Raw genomic sequence first — 22,611 nt, 5'->3', positions numbered from 1 at the left:
AAGCTGAGGCAAAGCCCAGAAGAGTTCATGGGGTAGTTGCGTTTCAGTAAAGAAAGGAAAGGCAGTGGACAGGGAGGAACGGGGGAAAGAAGGCTGCCTGAGGGGAGAACGAACAGGAGCAAAAGGAGGAGAGGAGAGGACAGAGGGATACTTACTACGAGGAACATGGATCTGTTTTATGAACTAGACCATTTTTTAATTAACCTCAAAAACTGATACATGTGTTATCTATGTGTGACTAATCTATGTCAGCCAAATCTCATTACTAAATGAGCTAATTCAATTCTCTAATTTCTCTCAAAGAAGATCAATTTCTCTTGAAATATGGAAATCAATAAAGGAAAAATATTGTTTTCCTTAAGTATTCTTAGCATTGGGAATTAGTCTGTTAAAGATCGGCTGTAATAAACTATAATTTCCTTAAGACAAGAGTCAATCTTATTTATTTTCACCTCTCATCCATATCCCTAAGATAAAAGGTGAAGGGGAAAAAAAGTCAATGTTACTACTACCTCCAAGATGGAGGGGATGACACTACATTTTTTATCTCTTTAATTCTTCATACACGCAGTTACTTAAATAATATTAGTTTCTTCCTGACTCCCGTTCTCACTGAGAACAACATAAAATTGCTACATGTCAATCTTGGCTCTGATGCCTAGTTTCTTTTGAATAACCATATGGGTTTTGCTCTCACGGTCCTTAAGAGAAGGCCAGCAGAAACTATTTCCTCTGGTTTCTACTAGCAAAATACTGTACTTCTTTGAATACGTTTCTCACCCTAGATAAAGGGCCCAGCATCTTTGTATTTGAAGAACGTAACTAGCGCATTTAACATTTGGTATATGTTGAGCACTTTGGAGATATAACTGCCGTCTTTTAAAATATTCATGTGTAATCTGTTTTTCAGCTCCCTATGGGGTTAGGCTCAGCATGGCGCTTCATTGTGCAGGAAAACACACCCACCGTACAAACAAATGGAAAAGCACTTTAAAAGCATGGCTTCAGTCTCACAAAATATCACAGAGCCTTCAACTCGTAACATTTATCAAAACTGACTCCAAGTCCCCTTCTCTCATCCATCTTCCACAAATTCCTCACTCACCCACCCCGGCTGTGCTGTCCACAATCATTCCTCCGCTCTTCAAAAGTTTCCCGAACTTTTCCTCAAACCAACCTGGGCAGTCTCCTTTCTTTTCCTCCTCTCTCGATCTTTCTCTCCTTTAATTAACCTTCTGTCCTAGCCAATGTGATTCAGTTCAGCTGGCCAGGCAATTTTCATCCCCCTCCCCCTTTCCTCTTCCCCGTGATCTGCACGACCCAGCTGATGAAGATAGAATTGTCCTTAATGGACAGTAATGAGATGGGTTGAGGCTGGGAGTATCCATATGCTGTTGGTGGTAGACTGTTTTTAAAATCTCACTATTAATTTCTATATTTCAGCAAAAATATGCCAACATTGCTAGGGAGATCAAAGCAAAGGATCTTGAAATCCGGATACACAGGAAGCAAAAACGAGAAATTCATCGGAGGTAAAAGAATTACATGAGGACTTATCTAGTTGGCTGGGGGAAGAAAAACCTATTTATTTCACAAATTTCAAAAACACTTGTATTTTCACAGACTCAGAGAGTTTGCTAAACTGTATGACACTATTCGAAATGAAAGAAACAAATTTATTAACCTACTTCACAAAGCTCACCAGAAAGTCAATGAAATAAAAGAAAGGCATAAAATGTCATTAAATGAACTGGAAATTTTAAGAAATAGTGCAGTTACTCAAGACAGGTAAGTGTTCTAATAACTACTGTCCTTTCAAAGGTTTCTCTTCGGAGTCATTAAGTGATAAAATACCCTGGGGGATGATGAAATAGAAAATAAGTCTTTTACAAAACTTAGAAAAGCCCTTGCTCACACACCCCACTTTACAGCTGACAAGCATCTGAATGTGATTCCTTATGCTTCTGTTTGGGAGCCATATTTAAGTGGATGGAAAACTATACTCTGTAACTATGCTCACTTCATTTTCATTTACTCATCTACAAATAAAAGCACAAATTTGACAGTTTGCATTTAATGTTAGAAGACACTCAAATGTTCATAAACCAGCATCCCATGATTGTAGGTGTGAAGCATCTAATGAGCTTATGTGAGGCAGTATGGCGGGGTGGTTAAGAGAAGGGGCTTTCTAGACCCAAACCCCAGCCCTGCCACTCATTAGCTGTGTGATCTTGGGTAAGCTATGCTAGCTCTCTGGGCTCACTTTTTTTACCCATAGAAATAGTCCTTTATATAGGACTTTTTGTTATTAAATGAATTAATCCAATGGTTGTTTTTTTAAACTTTATTATTTACCGTGTGCCAAGATCTGGTAGAATCTTTCACCTGTATTTAGTCCCTGATCCACAGAGTCTATACAACCTGAACTTTTTCTGGTGGCCACTATTGCCCAGTTTCCTTTTATAAAGATATTACAAAACGGGCTCTTGTGTGTGGGGTAGTGGAGGGGGGTTGGGTGGGAGTAGAGGTGTGAGGGGATTGGTATGAAAAGGCAAATCTAACATCCTAATCAGTTTCTCATCCTACATGAAAGTAAAATATCATTTATAGAGGCCATGCATTCATTCAGCATTTATTGTGATGCTATATTGAGTCAGGCACTACCTTAGGTCCAGTGGACATTGTCAGATATAACCGCCTCCACCCTCAAGATAGCAGAGTCTCCTGGGGATGACAGAGCACTAAATGAATCACTTAAGTCTCTTGCTTTGATAAATCGGGGCAGCAGACACTTGGGGCACAAAGGAAAGCTGTCCTAATCCAGATAAGGGCAAATCGGAGACCTGGGAAATTACAGAAGTTCCTGAAGAGTATCATGTGATGAATATCGTTACTACTATTGTCATTTCAAGGGACACACTAAATCAAGAGCTACCTTGATACTGCTTGTGTTTCAGAAGTCTTTATTGTTTTTAAAGAAACTAAAGGAAATTATATTCGTACCCATTTTCCCATTATTTTTAAAGAAAGCTACAAAATTCTATGCTGAAGCATGCCAACAACATTACCATCAGAGAAAGCATGCAAAACGATGTGTGCAAAATGGTAGCAAAACTTCAGGAAATGAAAGAGAAGAAGGAAGCCCAGTTAAATAACACTGACAGACTTGACAACATGATCACAGTGATTGAAAAGGAGATGGCGCAGCTTCGCAAAAAATACGAAAAAGCCGTTCAGCGTCGAAATGAAAGGTAAAAACCAGGAACCTAATGGGAGAGCAAAGCACCCAGAGATCCGATTTAGAAATGTTGCACATTTTTCTCTAGACTTGACAGGGGATAGTGAGGGACATTTGACACTCAGGTTTCATCAGCCTTTGCAGGGCGGGGAGGGGGCTGTGTGCTTTCCCTGAAAAATAAGAAACTCTGTCCTCGTAAGAAAGACAGCCAAGTGTAGGGTTTGGCAAGTTGCTCGCTTTAAGGATCAAAGTCCTTTACCAGGCTACCACTCAGGATCAGGATACCATCAAATTATTTCAGTATAATTGACATAAATAAGTCTTTGGATCTTGTATTCACTTGGGCGACAGGTTTATTCATTAAGCCATTCACCCAGTTCATTTTCTCAGCAAGAGTAGCATTATTTCTCCCAGCTATAATAATATTATTAATTGATTACTACTTAACAGTTTTCCCAAGTTGCTTGTGTTCTGAGAAATCTGGTGCATGAGATTGTAGAGCCCTGTAGTAATTACATCAGGTATTAGATTTTTTTCCCTCAAACCTTGATTGTGCGCTGTTCTGTGTAAGGCTGTGTTCTGTGTTAAGTGCTGGGCCCTGAAAGTTCTAAAAGGTGGTAACGCATCACACCTGGCTTCTGTTGTCAAGAGAATAAAGCAGCTCATGAGATGAGCCAGTGAATGGCAAATGAAACAAAATACAGAGCTAAGATTAGCCACATACACCCCTGGGCACACATGTTTTGAGGGAGGAGAGACAGGGAAAGAGATAGAAGCAATTAAAGATGCACTTGGGGATAATGGATACGCACGGTGTGGGGGAAGAACTTCAGGGTGTGACGAACACCACTTTTTCAAAGGGCTGGCAGGTGTTCTCTCTGGGGAAATAAAAAAAAGTCCTCTTATTTGGCTCCTGGCACAAACCAAAGCATTTAGACAGTGTGCTCCCAGGCCCTGGTCAGTTCTGGGGCTGGAATTAGAAAATTCTTACTTTGTTTCTTCCCCACAGTCTCCTCACAAGGAGGGGTCTTTCCTCTGGCATGATTACAAAGGGCTATAATCATGGGGATTTGCCTGTTTATGGGGAAATGTACATCAGAAATATTTAACTTTAAAAGAGCCTAATGGTCCTGGCAAGTTAGATAGAACAGAATAGCTGCCAGAAACGCATTCCCTGGCCCCCTGCCTGGGTACTTCTGGCCAGCCCTCGGTTGGCAGGTCTGGCCCGTGAAAAGGGTCTGCAGAAAATCAGACCCTGGGATCACATCGTTCATGCGTGGGGAGTGACATTCTTTTCCACCCCAGGAGGACCACTGGGACTTGCAGAGATACTGTGGCCGGCCAACGACATGGTCAGCTCAGAGTCCAGATTCTACACAACCCTCTCTCTCCCATGCCCAGAAAAATTCAAAATGTGGAGTTTAACTAGAAAGCCAACAGTGAATATCTATTGTCTCCTGGAATCACGCAGTGTTGATGTGTATTTTGCACCCAAATCCAGAGAGAACCACAGTGACTAGTAAAACGGTGGCCTCAACATCCTCTTAGCCTCTGCCTCTCAATCTGACCATAGTGGTGTTCAGCTGATAGAGCGGGAAGAGGAAGTGTGCATTTTTTATGAAAAAATAAATATCCAAGAGAAGATGAAGCTACATGGAGAAATTGAAATACACGTCCTGGAAGAGAAGATCCGATTCCTGAAAGTGAAGATTGCGGAGAAGCAAAGACAGATTCACGTGACCCGGAAATTGCTGCCAGCCAAGAGGGCTCTGGATGCTGATCTAGCAATGCTCCAGATTCAGGTGGGAAAAGTGTTGACGACACACGTCCTGGGAACATCTGCTGCTGTCTTCTTTTTTTTTCCTCCTTTGTTGCTTTGTAGGTCATATAAGTTCTTACATGTAAATCAAGCCATGCTACTCCTGGTACCTACAAGAACTCTTGAGTTAAATGTCCTGTTTAAAAATGCCTTTGAACATTGCTCCAGGGTAGAATCTGTGCTTCAGGCATCTGAGCTACAGATTATCTTTTTATCCCCCATGAAGCACTTTCTGCCTTTCTTGGAATTTAGACCTTCCCAAATCTCAGCTCTAACTCAGCTGCTTCAGAGCTCAAAACTTCAGTAAGCCAGGCTTTCACTACGGCCAGCATAATTGGGTTTTTTTTTGGTTTGTTTTTATTTTTATTCATAATTATGTTTTTGATGCTTGCTGGAAAGATCCTGCAGACCATCTAGCTCTCTTTTTTTGTTTGTTTGTTTTTGCGGTACGCGGGCCTCTCACTGTTGTGGCCTCTCCCGTTGCGGAGCACAGGCTCCAGACGCGCAGGCTCAGCGGCCACGGCTCACGGGCCCAGCCGCTCCGCGGCACGTGGGATCCTCCCGGACCGGGGCACGAACCCGTGTCCCCTACATCGGCAGGCGGACTCTCAACCACTGCGCCACCAGGGAAGCCCTAGCTCTCTTATTTTTGATTCTCTTTGAAATTCTAGAACCAAGATTGTTGTTTCTTATTAATGGGTAATCGCATATAATTAGACTCCTTATTAACCCCTGTAGTTTCCCTGTAATTTAATAACTTGGCCTCTGACATGGCCTTTTTAAAAGTGGAATAAAGTCATAAAATTTAAACATAAAACAGCAAGTAAATAAATAAAACCATAAATATAAAGCCATTTTCTTCACATGTAATAATTATACTTTTTTCTTAATGAAAACAGAAGAAAAAATTAAACTAAACAATTCGTGGCCTAAACTTTTATCCATTGACTCAGTGTAGCTGGAATACATTTTAACCTATAACATGTTTTCTAAAATATCGGGTTTAGGGACTTCCCTGGTGGTCCAGCTGTTAAGACTCCACCTTTCAATGCAGGGGTGTGGGTTCCATCCCTGGTCCGGGAACTAAGATCCCACATGCCATGGGGTGTGGCCAAAAAATTTAAAAATAATAATAAAATGTCAGGTTTGCTTTCAGATTTTTTTCTGATTATAAAATTAAGACATACTCTGTTAATGAAGTTTTGAAAAAAATACAAAAAATTTAAAGAAAAAAATTCTATCCCCAACATATAATCACTATTAAAATTATCAGAAATCTGGACCGTTTCTAGGTCGTTTTCTAGGTTTACAAGTAAATGGTTTTCATTAGCTCATGCTATAGACACAGTTTGGGGTCATTTTTTTTTTTAATTTAATCATGTCATGGGATTCACAGGACTTTATGGAACTGAATGATGGTTCTACTTTCATATTTTATGGCATTTCAACGTGTAATATGCTATACAGACGATAGGATCTTTCATTTTGCACAAATATGGTAAGGTTTTGATTCCAGTGTTTGTTTCTTTAGCCATATGTTCTCCCATTCACTTCTTCAACAAGTGTAGCCCTGAATTAGATGGACTGGCTGGAACATCCCCCAGGCCTCCCCCAGGTCTCCCACAAAGCCTCCCCAGGATTCCTGCAGCTCTGACTCCTGCTTCCAATTAGTGGTTCCTTTGGGGGATCCGCTCATCATCCTGACACACAGTGCCTGGGCCACTTCTGTGCCACTTCAGTGCAGACTCGGGACTGGTTCCAACTTCCGCCTACACCTACACAAGACCATTCATGCCAGGCCTGTGTCTGTGAACTGACTTTATTGAAGAATTGGGGCACCAGTGTGAGGGGGTACATTAAAGAAATGCAAAGAACTTCAAATGAAGTATCAGACAAGTATGCCTTCCCACGCCACCACTGGGAACAGTCCCCCAGGTGTACTACCCCATGCAACACCCTAGCCTAGTTCCATTTCACTGGCTTGCCTTTCCATCTTTCACCCTCCATCTCCCCTCCACAGCCTTACTGTCCATGTTGCGCCCCAGGCACCCCACACTTGTCTCACTCCGTTTTACAGAATAACTCGGCTCTCTCCAGGTCTTTCCCAGAACACACTTTCAAGGACATCTTCGCCCATGCTACAGGATCAACATGCCCAGCAGAACAAAAGGACTTTAAATCCAGTAAGATCCACAACAGAAAAAATTCACTCTGTACTATGGAAGCATTTTACTTGTGTTAATTGCAAATTAATACTTCTATTCAATAGATTAAAATAGATAAAATTGGTTCTTCTTAAAATATATATATATATATATATATACTTAGCATTTATTATATAAAACCAGTAATCCGGTATAAAATATGAATTCAGTTTACCCAAGAGGAAAATACTATGCATTCAATGATAGTACACCCTGCCTGGTGTGAGCATTTATCATTCTGACTGCATATGAATTGAAGCATAGGGACTGTGTGTTATCATCAGCTCCGTGTTCTACCAGAGTTAGTTCTAAGCTTAAGAACAGTGGAATAGAAAGTTTCGCATTAGTCTTCAGACTGCACCTAATTATTTAATTGTATACTCAGCACTAATCACATGGGCCCTTTGAAGGACACCGTGTGAAATTTCAAGCTTCAAGCAAGCTGTTTTTGTACCTTGCCGTTTAGTGCCAGATCTCCGTCATATCCTGTTATTTGTTATAGCTACAGTGTTTTGTGTTTTTTTTTCAATCTTCCCCTTTTTTGTATCACTTTCAGAATTCTCTTAAGGTTTGCTTTTTTTCTGGTTGCTTGAAAGTTTTTAATCGTCCAAGGATTATCATAAGTCACATTTTCCTGCAATATTTTACTTGTAATAATAGCCTGTTTTTAGGGCTCCTGGAAGTCCTGTGAACTGTTTTCGGACACAAGAGCACTATTTTATATCGAAAAAGGGCCCACGGGGAAATAAGATCAATCAAGGCGCCACTTTGATAAGCAAGCACCATATATCTTTTCTTATCTAATTTCCTAATTAACAAAAGGAGACATTAAATGTTGTTAATAACAAATACAACAAATACACATACATGGATACGTTATTAACTCCCCATTAAGGGCAATTAAGTGTGGAGAGACAGGAAGAAAAACAATATTCACGTCACCATTTGAAATTCTTTTTGTCGGGAGGAGGAGAATAAGTTTAAAAATTTAAAGTACTCTAAATATATTATCTCGTTTAATGGATCAATCCCATGAGTTTGGGACTTATTTTCCCATTTGATAGTTGAGGAAACTAAGGTTTAGAGAAGATAAATGATTTGCCTGCGATTATACAGATTTTCAGTAGAAAAGCTAAAGGTGATGGCTTGGTTTTCACTGTGTTCTACATCCCTCCCTACAAAACAGCTAAGTGTGGCTGCCACTCCTGCTTGAGAATTTCTGTATTTCTTCATCCACCTCCAAAGTCTCACTGAGTCAACAAATATAGTTGAATATATAACACATTACATTGGGTGTTTACCAAAAAAGATACAAATAGTTAGGGCTATTCCTCACAGACTGTACACTGTGTTGACCTAGTAATTAAGAATTTTACTTTTCTTTGGGAAGCCATTAAGCCTATTGCCAGCAAAGGGTTTTAAACTGGAGTCTAGTATGTTGTGTACCCTGTATGCTGTGCTGTCTGCCTTGGCCCCTGTAACAACATGCAATAAAGAGGTCAAGTCTGTATAGTCGGAGCTCTGTAACCACACAGCATCCCGGGAGTATAACACAAAATGGGAAGCAATAAAAGGACTGGTTGTAAAGTCAGCTTTTTTTTGATGACCCAGAAGTCACTGCCTTGCTTTGCAGAGTCAGTTAACAGGCATCTTCCTCTCTGTACCACACACGAGTAGAAACATTGCTTAACCACAAGTCCCAGCTGATGGGGTGTTAAGAATTCCCTTCCACCTTTGCCTGGAAAGACCCTAAAGACCTTGGGCTATGTGACTTTAAGATTTACTGAGCAAAGTTACTGTTTCTTTCTTGTTTAATAGTTTTCACAGTGTACAGACAGAATAAAAGACCTGGAGAAACAGTTTATAAATCCTGAGTGTGAGAACAGAACACGCTTCCTTCCAGGGAAAGATATGACCAAAGAAGAAATGATCAAAAAAATGGATGCGGTAAATGTCCTTTCTTAAAATAGCATCTATTAGCCCCTGTTGATCAGTGTCACAGATATCTGTGGTACAGTTTCATGTTATGAGGATTCATCCCTCATTATTCTAGTCACTAATATAGTCCTTTCGTTGCAATCCAGTAACGAAACCTAAGCTTGACTTTAGATGCTTGCCAAAAAAGTTAAAACCTGAGTGCTTTCAAAATGCCCATCTCTGTCTCACGGCCCATAGGAGCAATTTTGGCATCGTCAATGGATTAATTTGTCTTCCTGATGGGAGCATATCAGAGGAATGGCAACGTGGAAGCTAGATGGAGCTGAGAGGGCCATTCTTTGCCATGGGGAGGAAGAAGTGCCACAGCTCTCGGGGGCGGGGGTCAGGGGGTGAGGGGAAGTCTTGACTTTGTCCAGTTCATTGAGTCATTAATGTTCATTAGTGAAGTCCCCCTTCATTAAGGGGGGAAAATAGTGCTCTAATTAGGAAAGATTTTGACTTGCATGACTTTTTTTTCCTACTGAAATTCTTTTCGACCGTAGCTGGAACTACAGCTGGCCAAGAAGGAGGAGAAGTTGCTGGAGAAGGATTTCATCTATGAACAAGTCTCCCGGCTCACGGACAGGCTCTGCAGCAAAACGCAGGCCTGCAAGCAGGACACACTGCTCTTAGCCAAGAAGGTCTGCCCAAGTCCCCGCCTCCTCTCTTCTGTCCTTCCTCCTCTATCACCTTCCATTTTCCACAGACTGCTTCATTTATTGGGGGAAGCCCCGGAGAGATTAGCCTTTATGAATAAAGACAAAGAATTAAAATTTAAAATGTAAAGATGACTCTTGGAGAATTGTCCAAGATAAGTTTCAGTCTTGTGCCCTGAATGAATTCTCATTATAGTGGGAAATCCTAAACCTTTCAATGACAGTATACAAGTTTCACTTAATAGGGTACCTACTCAAATATGACAGTCATTATCTTCCTATTTCATGAGACATTTTAAGTCCTTTCTAGTTCCTTGTGAAGGGAGGGCCTCATTTATCCAGCGGTCTGCATGGGAGCTGCCTGAATCCAGAAGTAGCCAGAAGGCAGCAATGCAAGGGGACCATTAAAGAGAACAGCAGTCACACAACTCCCTGGGGTGGAGCCCCCACCCAAGCCTCACTAGTGAGGAAAGGCCAGTAATGTGGGGCTTCCTAATTCCATAAGCTTAAAATACCAGGGCTTCTGATCCAAAGCTACAGGGTCAGGCAGGGACTGCTAGAAGCTATAGCAGGAGGAGCAGCCAGCAGGAGGGAGGCTGGTGATTCGGACGCAGCCGGACTTTGCACCATCAGGCATCAGACGGTCTGCGGCCTGCTTGGCGCCCCCGGCCCCTTGCAGCATCCCTCCGTGACAGTCCAGGGTTTTTAGTCAGTCAGCAACAGTCACTGGAGCTGCTGAGTGCAAAAGGGAAAGGGACACATTGTCCACACCATGTAGTGTGGGGAGACAGTTCAGAAGACGCCATGAATGATGGTGTCACCCACTGTGGGCTCCTGGGGACAGTGATTGTTCCTTATTCTTAGTTTCCCCAATGCCTCGCATGTGCTAAACTTTAGAAAAACGTTCGTTGCATAAGTTAACAGTCCCGTTTTAGAAACAGTCTGGCACACTAAACTACTGCAAATCTCAAGGCTTCTTGGCCATTTTTCTTTGGCTTTACACTTCCACTAATAGACTGATGAGGCCAACAGCACTTGTGCAAATCTCAATTTACCTCACAAAATAAGAAATGTTAAGACTTCTTTAGGCTCATGAACGTTGCCTGAATTAGCATGTCTGAAGTTTCTTTAAATGTTGCCTTCCTTTATTTTGCAAAATGAATTTGCCTTTCTTTGGGAGAAGCTGGTTTTTGCTGAGGCCTGCTTGTCAAAGCTGATGGCAGAGTCCCTCCAGAAGTCAACTGTTAAGCCAGAGAAACACAAATGGGAGCTGCCAACACAATCCACATGACCAAGAAGTTTCCAGCATTACTGAGTCCTGTCCTCATGATTCATCTCCCTTTCCATTCCCCACATTCCATGCTCTCTACCTGGCTTTCTTCCTCCTCCATTTAAAATAATCTCCTCAGAGTAGGCAGAGCTGGAAGACAGAAAGACATTCAGATCCCAGATCTGTGACTTACCAACACTACCAAGTGACGTTGAGAAAGATACATAAATGGTCTTAAAACTCAGTTTCCTGATCTGTGAAATGGGTGTGATATCAGCTAAAGTGGTGGCTAGCATCACATAGTCGAGCAGAAGTGGGCTGGCCCTTGCGGGTGTTCAACAAGGTTGCACATCTCATCTCTCGTCTATCTTAGAGAGCTTATGGCTCCTCTTACAAGTTTCCCAAATGAGCAGAAAATGGGAAATCTCAGCAAAGACCCAGAGAACCCAGAATAATACCATCCTTTTTTTTTTTTCATTTATGGAGAAGGGAGGTTGGTTAGTTATACACACACTCAAGTGTGCAATGACTAGTTAATAAAATTTAAAAGAGAGATAATGACTTATCACTGAAGCTTTAAATGCCTGTCATTTTTATTCAAATTATGCTTCCTGAAAACTAATGCAGTATAGAAGTTATAGAAATTTATATTCCCTATTCCCTTAAAGAGACAAAGTTTTCACATAATAATCGGTCATTATATTTTCAGAGGCACGTAAATCACCAGCAGCAACGTTTCTGTAAGCAAATGTACACACAGACCAGTATATACTCTATTAAGAGAAGACAGTATTTTGAGGTAGGGTGTAGTTTTTGGACGCTCATATTCGTGTCTCAATTTACCTTGGTTCAAAGGAATGAACAATTAAAAGAGACTAAGAATTGATTCATTCCTTCATTCGACAAACATTCAATTTTAATTTTGTCTCCTATATTCTAAGCAGTGGGAACCTCATGAATAAAACAAACAGTCCTTGTCCCCATGAAGAGTACGTTCTTGTAGGATGATAGGCTATAACCAAATAACCAAATACATTTATATTATAATGTCAGTAGTGAAAGGATATGAAGAAGTAATAAGACAGGGTAATGTGACACTGAGTGTTGGCGGGTGGCGGGAGTCACCTCTTACTGCCTCACCAGCCTTCGGCCACACTGAAAGGCCGTGCTGTGGGCCAGAAAGCTTACAGGAACCACCAATTCCACTTTTACTTCTTTTCTGTCTTTTAAAATCAATTTTCCCACCTAGTCTTATCTTTTAATTCTTTGATAATAAATAGCTTATATGAAAAGGTAAGCACACATACACAACTAGGAACATTTCTTTTCAAATTACTGGCCAGACTGTCCAGTTCAGCTCATGCTTGCCTATGACCTCATAATGATGCATCCTGGGAATTACGATCAATAATACACACACACTGAAGTGTGATAGTTTCCATTAAAAATCATCACGGATGCTGATTACCTTACTTAAGCAAGTGTATTAATAACTAATACAATTCTGTTCTACCAGATTTTCCCCCCTGCTTAAGTGGCAAACTAATAACATGGCAAAATTAGGCCAGAACTTAGACATCAAGAATACCCTTTCCTTTGTCCTTATCACCTCTTAAAAATAGAGACACTAAACTATTCCCCTCAACACTACCCACCTGGAAATCCAGTAACTAGATGAACAGATCTCTTTCTTCTCCCTCCTCCTTGTCCTATTTCACAGCCAGGGTGTTGGGCTGAATCTCTGAGGTCTCCTCCAGTTCTTATTCTCTGTGAATTCCCACTTAAACTCTCCTTCCTTCAGGCAAGAATGCCCACCTTCAGAGACAGCCAGAAGCCTGCCATTTTCTTCAAGTCTTCATGGAATGTATACATAGGCTAAGCCTTGGGCTTTTTAATTCTAGATGAATGGCTACCAGAAAAAGATAAAAGATGCTACTGAAAAAATGATGGCTCTTGTTGCTGAGCTGTCCATGAAACAAGCTATGACCATTGAACTCCAAAAGGAAGTCAAGGAGAAAGAAGACTTCATCCTCACTTGCAACTCCAGGATGGAAAAGGGTCTGCCCCTCAAAAAAGAGATTGAGAGAGAATGGTTGAAAGTACTTCGAGATGAAGAAATGTATGCCTTGGCCATCGCTGAAAAGTCTCGGGTAAGCTATGGCTTCTGCGTTGCATTTGTAAAATGTGCCGGGAAGGGCTGCTGCAGGGGCTGTCAATCCTCCCAAAATATATGAAAATGTTCTACTCTACCACACACATAGGCCCAGCAAGCCATTAGAAATAAGTTTTGCTTTTTTAAGATATTATGTAGGCAGGCAAAGTACAACAGTCCAAAGGGTCAGAATATTCCCTGGAGAACACTGGGCGGGCATCAAGTCCCACCGCACAGTGTTCTATCCTGGGCTGGCATGGTGAAGACCAGGACCTCCCATTGGCATGGCAATGACCAGGCTGGCACTGGTTTTATCCTAGGTCTCTAATCTCTGTCTTTGCACCCTGGCTCAGACCATACCTTACTCTTCAATGTATCTGCTGTGGGCACCACAGCATACTGTGAGGCCTCAAGCGTGTTATGGTTGTCACAGGCTTCTGCAGACTCTGCACCTGGTGCAGCAGCTACGATTAGGCTTCAGTACCACCCTTCTCCCACCAAAGACCTAAGTCTGTCACTGACCACCTACACACTGGGGGCTCAGTTCTTATTCCTACTCCCATGACCTTTCAATAATCTTAGAGTGGAATTAGGCATCTCTTTCTGAGGAGACTACATCCTGGGGGCCTATAACTCACTCTCAGACTACAGAGCAGACATCCCCAGAAGATCACCATTCCCTCCCTAACCCAAGAAAAAGGTGCATTCCAAACACATACTATGAATTCCTGAAAACAGGGTCTGATCTGTCATTCGTATGCTACCTGGGATTATATTCTTGAGGGCATTCAGACTTTACCTGTGGTGTCCCAGCTGTCATTTACCTGTCTCCATTTTTTCAAATTCTTTTTAATGCTATAAGAGACTCCTCTGTTTTCCAGAAACACAGGCAGAATCTTGAGGCTCAAAGCAAGCTGCTGACCACTTCTCTCCACTGGTTCTACTTTACTCCTTATCTCCTCCTTTGTACCATTTGCTCACCAGTGACCTACCAAAGGAAATAGATTATCCTGCCTTTGTCACAAACATGGAAATAATTAGTGTTTAATGAAAGATACTGTTTGGAATGTACCAAATTCAGGTCCCACCAACCAGTTTATGGTAAACCCTAAACCCCAGGAGTACAGTGATGCTTGAGCAACATGGGTCATTCCAATGAGACGAAATGTGTGTGCAGGTGTGCGTGTTTGGTGACGCACCCTCACACCCTCTTGTCCCTTTGGGGAATATCGGCCAGCAAGCATAGCCGAAGGCTGCTCAGACCCAGCTGTGTCTGATGGGCCCTGAGGACGAAGCGACTTTACCTGAGTTTTCAAAAACTGAAAAGGATAAATCATTCTTTGCAGGAGTTCTTGGAAGCAGAAAATCGCCAGCTGCCCAGTGGTGTTTACACAACTGCGGATCAGCGTCCAAATGCCTACATCCCAGAGGCAGAGTCCACTCTTCCTCTGCCAAAACCGTACGGCGCTTTGGCTCCTTTTAAGCCCAGTGAACCTGGGGCCAATATGAGGCACATAAAGAAACCTGTTATAAAGCCAATTGAAATCTGAACATGTGAACCAACCCAGGCTTCTCAAGGAGGCGCTTCAACCAGGCTTCTTCACATCCACAGCTGGAAAACGTCAGCGTAACAGCTCTAAATTACAGAGTATCCACAACATATGCTTCCTTCCTATCACACTCACCAATTTCTTTCTTTTTCACTTTATCTCTTGATTACATTTCAGAAATATATAGTAGACTGGGTGCTACAAAAATGCAATAAAAATAAATACCTTTTCAGCGAAGTACAGAAATTGGCAGAGTGGTCTTTGTTTATTAAAGAAAGAAAAGCACATCCTGTTCAATGTACCCACTTTTAAGAAAAAGAAAGAATGGTTGAAAAGGAAAATAGCCCAAGTACTGCAGGGGCGTAACTCACTTTGTTAAATAAATAGTTGCATTGCAAGCTGATGTCAGTAAATCTAAACTGAGTGAAAAGCAGTAGGGAAGCTTGTCTTTTTTAAAGTGATGTTATAGTGATTCTTTTTATAAATAAAGAATCCTTTTGGGCAAAAACAATTATGCCCTAATTTATCTTTCTTATAAATCTAGATTTTCCACCACGTTATATGCAAATACACTTGTGATTACTTTGTTCTGATACCAGATTTTTCAAAATTTCAATGAAGATATTTATAATTTTGCATGTGAAAGAGAAAATGAGGCCAGTTCCACTGATTTCATTACTCTAATATTATTGTATTTCACCCAAGTATATTTTGCTAATTCTGTTTACTTTCTCACATAAAAATATAAAAGTAGATTTGAAACCAGTGATTTTACATTCATTAACATGCTCAAACTATTGTTATTTCATATTGTTATCAGTTATGAATTTCATTTCACGACTCTGGGAGTGAGAAATATCACATTCATTTATTTTGCTAAATCAAACAAATTCTGTTCCAAGCCCCCACCCAGACAGAATGGAGGGAAATTGAATCTCATTCTCCGTCTAGGAGTCCTGAATCTAACCTGACTGCTTTGTGAAGTCATTAAAAAGCAAATCCTTGAGAGAGCCTATAACAAGTAACGCTGTGTAAGCTGTGTGCTTAATGCAAAGAAATACTACAAACTTACACACAGTTGCTGTGTTGTAGGATCAGTAATTAGGGATTCAAAAAATAAACACACAGGAAGTTTAAATAGATAGGAAGGAAAAATAATTTTTAAAAATTACAAAGGTTTGGATGCTTAAATATTACAACGTGTGCTACTGGTCCAGAGGGTGACATGCCACTGTGCACTGGAATGGCCAGGGATCACAGTCAGATGGAACTTTTTATCTGGCCCTGAAGCATAAATAAGATTTTAGTAAGTGGAGGGGATTCCAGGAGGGGGAAATCGCCTGAGCAAGACTTGGAAGTAAGAAGACAAAAGTTCTGTTCAAGGCCCGGTGAGCGAGGCTGGTTGGAACAGGACGATCGTATTGGGGAAGTGTATAAGGCCAGAATTTGGGAGATCTTGAATGTCAAAGAGTTTGGATTTTATCCTGTAATAAATGGCAAGCCACTGAAGGATTATGAGCAGAGGGGTGGCAGGATCAAAGTAGTGTTTATCTCTAATATGCATCAGATGAATGAGACTTCAGAAAGCAGCAGAAACAACCCGGGTGTGAAGAGGAAAGCGTAGGGTGATGAAAAATAATGACCTTATCAAGAGGAAAAACCAGCACCGCCTTGCTGATATGGCTCCAAGACTCTGAGCTTCAGTGACCATGAAATATTTGACCTAAATGGGAAATTCTGGAGGAGAGGATAATTTTTAGAATGATGATTTTAGAAAAGCTGAATTATTATACTGGCTAGTGATATTTGTAATCTTTAAAATTTCACAAGTTCAATGAGGGAAACCGTGTGAAGAGAAGAAAGCAAAGGGTTTTGGGCTTACCCCAGGAGTCAACTGTATTTATGGTCAGAACGTCACTGTAGAAGAGAGAGGGGAAAAAAAAAGAAAAGTGGGAGAACTCGTTAGGTGTCATGTGGGTCTTTGGGGGAACATGTTCATGGAGTCATGATTCTTGGTGGGAATAAAAGGCTATGTTCAAAGAACAAAGGAGTTAGGCTAAAACTTTCAGTGTTTTTTTTAAATGACAACATATTACTAAATCAAACTTTTATAAATATAAAAATAACTTTATAATATTAAATACAGTTCCATCTGAACGTTCACAAAGACAAATCCTACTCTATGTATGTATAAATTATTGTATTTTGCAAATTATTCCCTACTAGAATTAGCAGATTTGACTTAGTCCAAATTCAGTTTTTTTAAAAGTATCTAATTTCCAAAATAGAATTTTTCTACAACTTGTAATTTTTCTGCTTGTCATATGCTATTTTCAGTGACACAGCCAATTTTTGATTTTCTAAGCACTGTTCCTACATTTTTAAAGTATATTTTATTTCAGAGTATAATAGAAACTAGCTTTTGGCCTATGAGAGCGCTAGGAAGATCAGCCACTAGGAAGAGCATCACTTAGGCCACTTCATGCCCCCTTGGACTGGCTGCCATTTCTCTACACTTGACTGTCTAGTTCTGTCTGAACAAAGTACTAAACTGAAATTCAGATGGCTCAACAATGTATTCTGATTTTGGTTACCAGTTTAAAATATTGCTAAAGAATTCTCAACAGAAGTAGAGTTAACGAGCAAGAGAAAAATACTGGAAGCTGATATAACTGCATTTTCCCTTTTATAAGCCTAAAAGCATCATGGTGTGTTTCAGAGCTGCTTCCTCTACGAATTTTGCGTCCACGTTGTCACGTCCTTCAAAAGCATACAGAGCTGAAAGGAAAAAGAGAGAGAAGAGTTACTATGAAGCCATAGAACATTTATAATATTGTTCCCATACTTCACTGAAATCATAATTATTTTATATTTTAGTAAAACACATTATTCTGAGAATGTGTTGTTAAAATTTATTAAACCTCAGCACCAAGAAAGGCCATTCACACCAACCAAATGGGTTTTTAACCTCTTAATTCCTTTTAAAACCTGAAAGGTGGTTATTCCTTTGGTAATTTAGGTAGTAAATTGTGTATTGCTAATTAAAACCTATTGCAAGAAGATCCTACTTATAATTAGGGGATATTTTGGCAAGAAAAAGGTACACAGAAGCACATAGAGACTGACTGATGTGTCAGGGGAAAAACAGGAAAATCCTGAGAGCAGAGGAGTGACTTACCTGGATTGGAGGACTCAATATCTGTCAGTATTTCAATGAAGTAGTTCAGAGGCAGAAATTCTACACTGAATGATGACTTGTCCATCATAGAACTCCGGGGCTAAAAGGGAAACGGCTGTGGTATCAGCTGATTCTCCACAACAAGCACAAACTTAAAGTGGTGAGAACTACAACTGCTGTCCATATGCATATGTTAAAATGGGCAAAGAGGTTCCAAAATCATTTAGCGGGGCCTCTGCTCCACACAGACTCACCTGTTTGTTATAGTTCTGAAGCAGTTGCTTTACATGGTTCCGGGAAATAATGTTAGAACTCACAGGATGATCCCAAAGTCGACAGATCTTCTGACCTGTAAGCTATTTTTGCAAATTGAAAAATATGTAGAGGAGGATTTTTAGGGCAGTGAAAATACTCTGTACGATACTACAGTGTTAGATATATCTCCTTATATATTTGTCCAAACTCACAGAATGAACGACACCGAGAGTGAACCCTAATGCTAACTATGGACTTTGGTGATTGTGATGTGCAGTGTAGGTTCATCCACTGTAACAGATGGACCCATTCTGCTGGGGGATGCTGATAATAGGGGAGACTGTGTGTATGTGGAGGAAGGGGGTGTATAGGAAACCTCTGTACCTTCCACACTAAAAAATTTAAGTCAATAATAAAAATAAAAAGATGGAAAAATACAGAGAGGAGAATATAGCTCACAGCATTAAGTAAATTTATTTTATATCAATTCATAATTTTTTAAAATGTATTCCAGCTACTGAGTCTAAAAGACAGACTCTTTATGGTTAATGACCTCGGAGAAAGGCCATTTCCTATGAGGTATGCTTCTGAATTTTGAATAAATACTCCCTTAAATGCAACTCTGAGGAAAGCATTTTGTGTAGTGAGGCTGCCAAACTCTTTTTCTGAAATGGAGTTCATCTGTTACTCTTCAAAACTGAGTATCTGCATGCCAACCCTACGTGATATTTTGATATGAAGCTAAAGGTTATAGGCATGTACTCTGCCAGTGTCTCGCCCAGAAATTTTTATTCCCTAAGGGTATAAGGCAAAAAAAAAAAAAAATCAAATTTAGAGACAAACTAAATGTTCAGAGATATTCCCCAGAGAGATCTAGCCATGGAAAATATGCTTTGTTTTCTATTCTTGCCTCTGCCTCAGTAAGCCTGTGAGGGCGAGAAGGTGTTACAAAGCAAGGCGATTAGGTCCAGGAAGGCATCAGACATCCCTCTGTGGGAGGATCGTGCCAGAGACATAAGTGCTCAACGTATGTAAATGGCACAGAGCTGGCCAAGGCTCTCATGGCCGGGAAGTCCGCAGAGTCAGAGGCTCTGAAGACCTTGCCGTGGAATGTCTGAATTTCACAGCATTTCTGATTCAGAGAGCTACAATACCCCACAAAAACAAGGAGTGCCTGTATAACCCTCTCCCTCATGTTTCTCATTTTTCCTTCAACCAGGAATGTTTTCCTGCCGTGGTGCAAACAACAGTAAGAGGAAACGCAGCTCCAGAACCTTCTGACCTCACCTGTATTTCAATTTCTTATCAGTTTAAATGCCAAAAGCACATGTTTCCCCTCTGCCTCCCCTCAGACTCACAGACGTACATATTACTATGGTTTCCTCAGAGGAGAAAACGGCTAAACGTTCTAGGTGGGCCTGTGCCGAAGCAGCACGCGGGCAGCCAGGGGAGCAAGCACTCGGCAGGCCCAGTGGGAGCAGCGGACAGACAGGTAGGGATGGACGGGATTTCTTGGAAAGGGCCGAAGGGTGAGACAATTCAACTGACTTCGGCCCAAAGCCAGTAACTGCTCTTCCTGCAAGAAGAAACTGAAGGAGGGGTACATGCCAAGGCTTAGAAAATAGAATATACTTCAGGATTACCGGAGGAAGCCGCACAATGATGCTGAACTTTACTTTTTCATTTTTCTCTGTATTGTCCAGATCTACAAGAAAGTCAGAAATTGGCAAACAAAATAAAACAAAACAAAAAGAAAAAACCCAGTAATCTCCATTTTAATACCTGAGCAAGCTAATACTTCAGAGCTTCATCCTGGTAATGCATGTCCCAACCTTGTTTTTCAAGCCAAGTCTAACAACACTATGAAAATATTAGTTTGTGTCTCTCTGAATAAAAAAGGGATTTTTTTAACATCTTTATTGGAGTATAATTGCTTTACAATGGTGTGTTAGTTTCTGCTTTATAACAAAGTGAATCAGCTACATGTATACATACATCCCCATATCCCCTCCCTCTTGCATCTCCCTCCCACCCTCCCTATCCCACCCCTCTAGGTGGTCACAAAGCACGGAGCTGATCTCCCTGTGCTATGCGGCTGCTTCCCACTAGCTACGTATTTGACATTTGGTAGTGAGTATATGTTCATGCCACTCTCTCACTTCGTCCCAGCTTACCCTTCCCCCTCCCTGTGTCCTCAAGTCCATTCTCTAGTAGGTCTGTGTCTTTATTCCCGTCCTGCCCGTAGGTTCTTCAGAACCAATTTTTTTTTTTTTTAGATTCCATATATATGTGCTAGCATATGGTATTTGTTATTCTCTTTCTGACTTACTTCACTCTGTATGACAGACTCTAGGTCCATCCACCTCACTACAAATAACTCAATTTCGTTTCTTTTTATGACCGAGTAATATTCCATTGTGTATATATGCCACATCTTCTTTGTCCATTCATCTGTTGATGGACACCTTGGTTGTTTCCATGCCCCGGCTATTGTAAATAGAGCTGCAATGAACACTGTGGTACATGACTAAAAAGGGATTTCTTAATGAAGCTGCTGCTCTATATCAGGGAACAGCGTTCTGTAACAGGCTGCCAGTCACAGAGCAATTCTTCTGACTGACTTAAAACATGCAGCACCTTGAGGAATGGCAAATACTTCAATATATATTAACAAAACTCATCTATAAAATACCACAGTTGAATAATTTAACCAAGAGTCATTACACTACAGACCTTATTTCAAGTTCAAATTCCCACAGGCACTACACCTCTCATTACTTTTCCTTGCATTTCAAGTCTAACTTTGAGAGGACGGAGTTAATCAGCTGAAAGTAAGCCATTGCATGACATTTTTCTTGAGAAATAAGCCTTCAGTCTCCTATTCTCAAGTGCCCTCATGTACAGAAAAAGAGTCTAATAGTTGTGTACGGATTGAGAAGCCCTTTGGGGTCTCTTGAAGGGCAAAGGCACGGTGGTCCAAAGGATGGTTACGGGAAATGAACCGCACTCAGCAGGCCCAGCTGCGTAATTGTGGAACCCACGCAAAACGAAAACGAGGAGCCCCTCTTCAACTATTAAGAATGTCAAGACTGAATACAGAACATTAAACCCTGCACGGGCCCCTTCTGAGTGCACCAGGGCCCCGTGTGACCACAGGTCGCACACCCACAAAGGCAGCCCGGTGGTGCTGGGGCTGGAACAAGGCAAACTCAGAGCCCCTTACCTTTCATGAGCCTTGTGACAGCTGTTTCTGTGAGAAGCAACACTCCGTTATCAATGTAATGCAGCAGGTTATGCAAAGGCAGACAGTGGACACCAAGGATCGTGTGCAGAGTGTGAAAACCTAGGATGAGACACCCGGGACGGTAGACACGGTCAGCTATCATCTCTGGCCTCCCAGAGGGAATGACTCTGGTGATGGCAATAAAGCACTCAGCTCACCACTTGGCAGCTAGAGTCAAATAAATGCTCCTTGAAGACAAGGTCCAAGGTTCCTTCCTTCTGTATTATCACAACTAAGTATTGTGCTGGGTATATAGTAAGTTCCCAATAAGCACGTATTCCCTCCACCTTGCATGCCTTCCTAGGCAAAAAGAGAAAAACAGTGCAAGGTCTGCTGAATGAAGATGGTTTTACAGTTTAAAAGGTTTGTAATTCTATGGTAAAATCGCAAAATAGAAAAATTAACAGTAGAGCTTCAAACTCCACATGCCCAGGCTAAAGCCTGATGGACAGGGACCATTTTGCTGCAGGAGAAAATATTTGGACCAGAAGGGGACTGATTAGTTTAGATGACTAATCTCTGGGTATGCCCTAGAGAAAAGCTTTTGGGGTCTACTTGGACTAAATCATATAAAAGAAGAACTAAAATGATATTGCCAGATAGCAAATCTCTAGGAATTCAGTAGAAAGACACTCTCAAGCCCTTGGGCAGGGCTAAGTCTAAGTCTCACGGGCAGGGCTACCCAAACTCTCACAGAGCTAGAGCTCTAAGTCCACTATTCACACTAACCGACACAAACAAACAACATCAGACCGGGAGAGAATCAGAAAAGCCCTCTTGGAAAAGATGGTACGTGAGAGGCACTTTGAAGGGTTAATGCCATTCCTGAGAGTGGAAATGACGTGAGAGAACATACAGGCTGGAAAAGCAGCAGAAGTCAGGTTTGACCTGAGTAGACAGAGGCCGGAATCATGCTGTGCTGCTTACTAGACGTAGGTAATTAAGCCTTTCCAGCCTCTGTTTCTTCATCCCTAAAGTGGAATCACCAGTACCTTTCCTGCAGGGCTGCTTTGAGAGCTACAGCTAGGT

At 41.2% G+C, this 22,611-nt stretch overlaps 2 protein-coding genes across 14 annotated transcripts in view; one reads left to right on the top strand and one right to left on the bottom strand.

Annotated features, from left to right (window-relative positions):
* The window catches only part of CCDC146 (coiled-coil domain containing 146), a 107,723-nt gene extending 92,818 nt beyond the window's left edge, over nucleotides 1-14,905 (top strand). Inside the window, exons 11-18 of the mRNA XM_060157226.1 lie at nucleotides 1,444-1,532; nucleotides 1,624-1,788; nucleotides 3,027-3,251; nucleotides 4,812-5,040; nucleotides 9,080-9,208; nucleotides 9,742-9,879; nucleotides 13,066-13,314; nucleotides 14,663-14,905. Of these exons, the coding sequence (XP_060013209.1) occupies nucleotides 1,444-1,532; nucleotides 1,624-1,788; nucleotides 3,027-3,251; nucleotides 4,812-5,040; nucleotides 9,080-9,208; nucleotides 9,742-9,879; nucleotides 13,066-13,314; nucleotides 14,663-14,866 (1,428 nt within the window). The 3' untranslated portion in view covers nucleotides 14,867-14,905. The remainder of the gene's footprint in view (nucleotides 1-1,443; nucleotides 1,533-1,623; nucleotides 1,789-3,026; nucleotides 3,252-4,811; nucleotides 5,041-9,079; nucleotides 9,209-9,741; nucleotides 9,880-13,065; nucleotides 13,315-14,662) is intronic.
* The window catches only part of GSAP (gamma-secretase activating protein), a 234,015-nt gene that overhangs the window by 125,344 nt on the left and 86,060 nt on the right, over nucleotides 1-22,611 (bottom strand). For 6 of the 13 annotated variants that reach the window (XR_009542032.1, XR_009542035.1, XR_009542037.1 and 3 more), the window contains exons 27-33: nucleotides 21,523-21,642; nucleotides 19,943-20,004; nucleotides 18,299-18,400; nucleotides 18,045-18,144; nucleotides 16,510-17,644; nucleotides 14,621-14,810; nucleotides 14,141-14,304 (exon numbers count right to left, since the gene is read on the bottom strand). Coding sequence is in view for 1 of the 13 variants with exons in the window: in XM_060157225.1 (XP_060013208.1) it covers nucleotides 17,553-17,644; nucleotides 18,045-18,144; nucleotides 18,299-18,400; nucleotides 19,943-20,004; nucleotides 21,523-21,642 (476 nt within the window). In the remaining 12 variants the exon portion in view is untranslated. Of the gene's footprint in view, nucleotides 1-4,050; nucleotides 4,117-12,819; nucleotides 13,231-14,140; nucleotides 14,305-14,620; nucleotides 14,811-15,231; nucleotides 17,645-18,044; nucleotides 18,145-18,298; nucleotides 18,401-19,942; nucleotides 20,005-21,522; nucleotides 21,643-22,611 lie in introns of those variants that run through there. The other 7 variants (XR_009542040.1, XR_009542039.1, XR_009542038.1 and 4 more) reach the window with 5 other exon arrangements.

The sequence above is a fragment of the Lagenorhynchus albirostris genome, chromosome 8, assembly GCF_949774975.1.
Source record: "Lagenorhynchus albirostris chromosome 8, mLagAlb1.1, whole genome shotgun sequence".
Lineage (NCBI taxonomy): Eukaryota > Metazoa > Chordata > Mammalia > Artiodactyla > Delphinidae > Lagenorhynchus > Lagenorhynchus albirostris.
The sequence above is the reverse complement of the archived record's forward strand: the minus strand, read 5'-3'. Positions and strand labels throughout refer to the sequence as shown.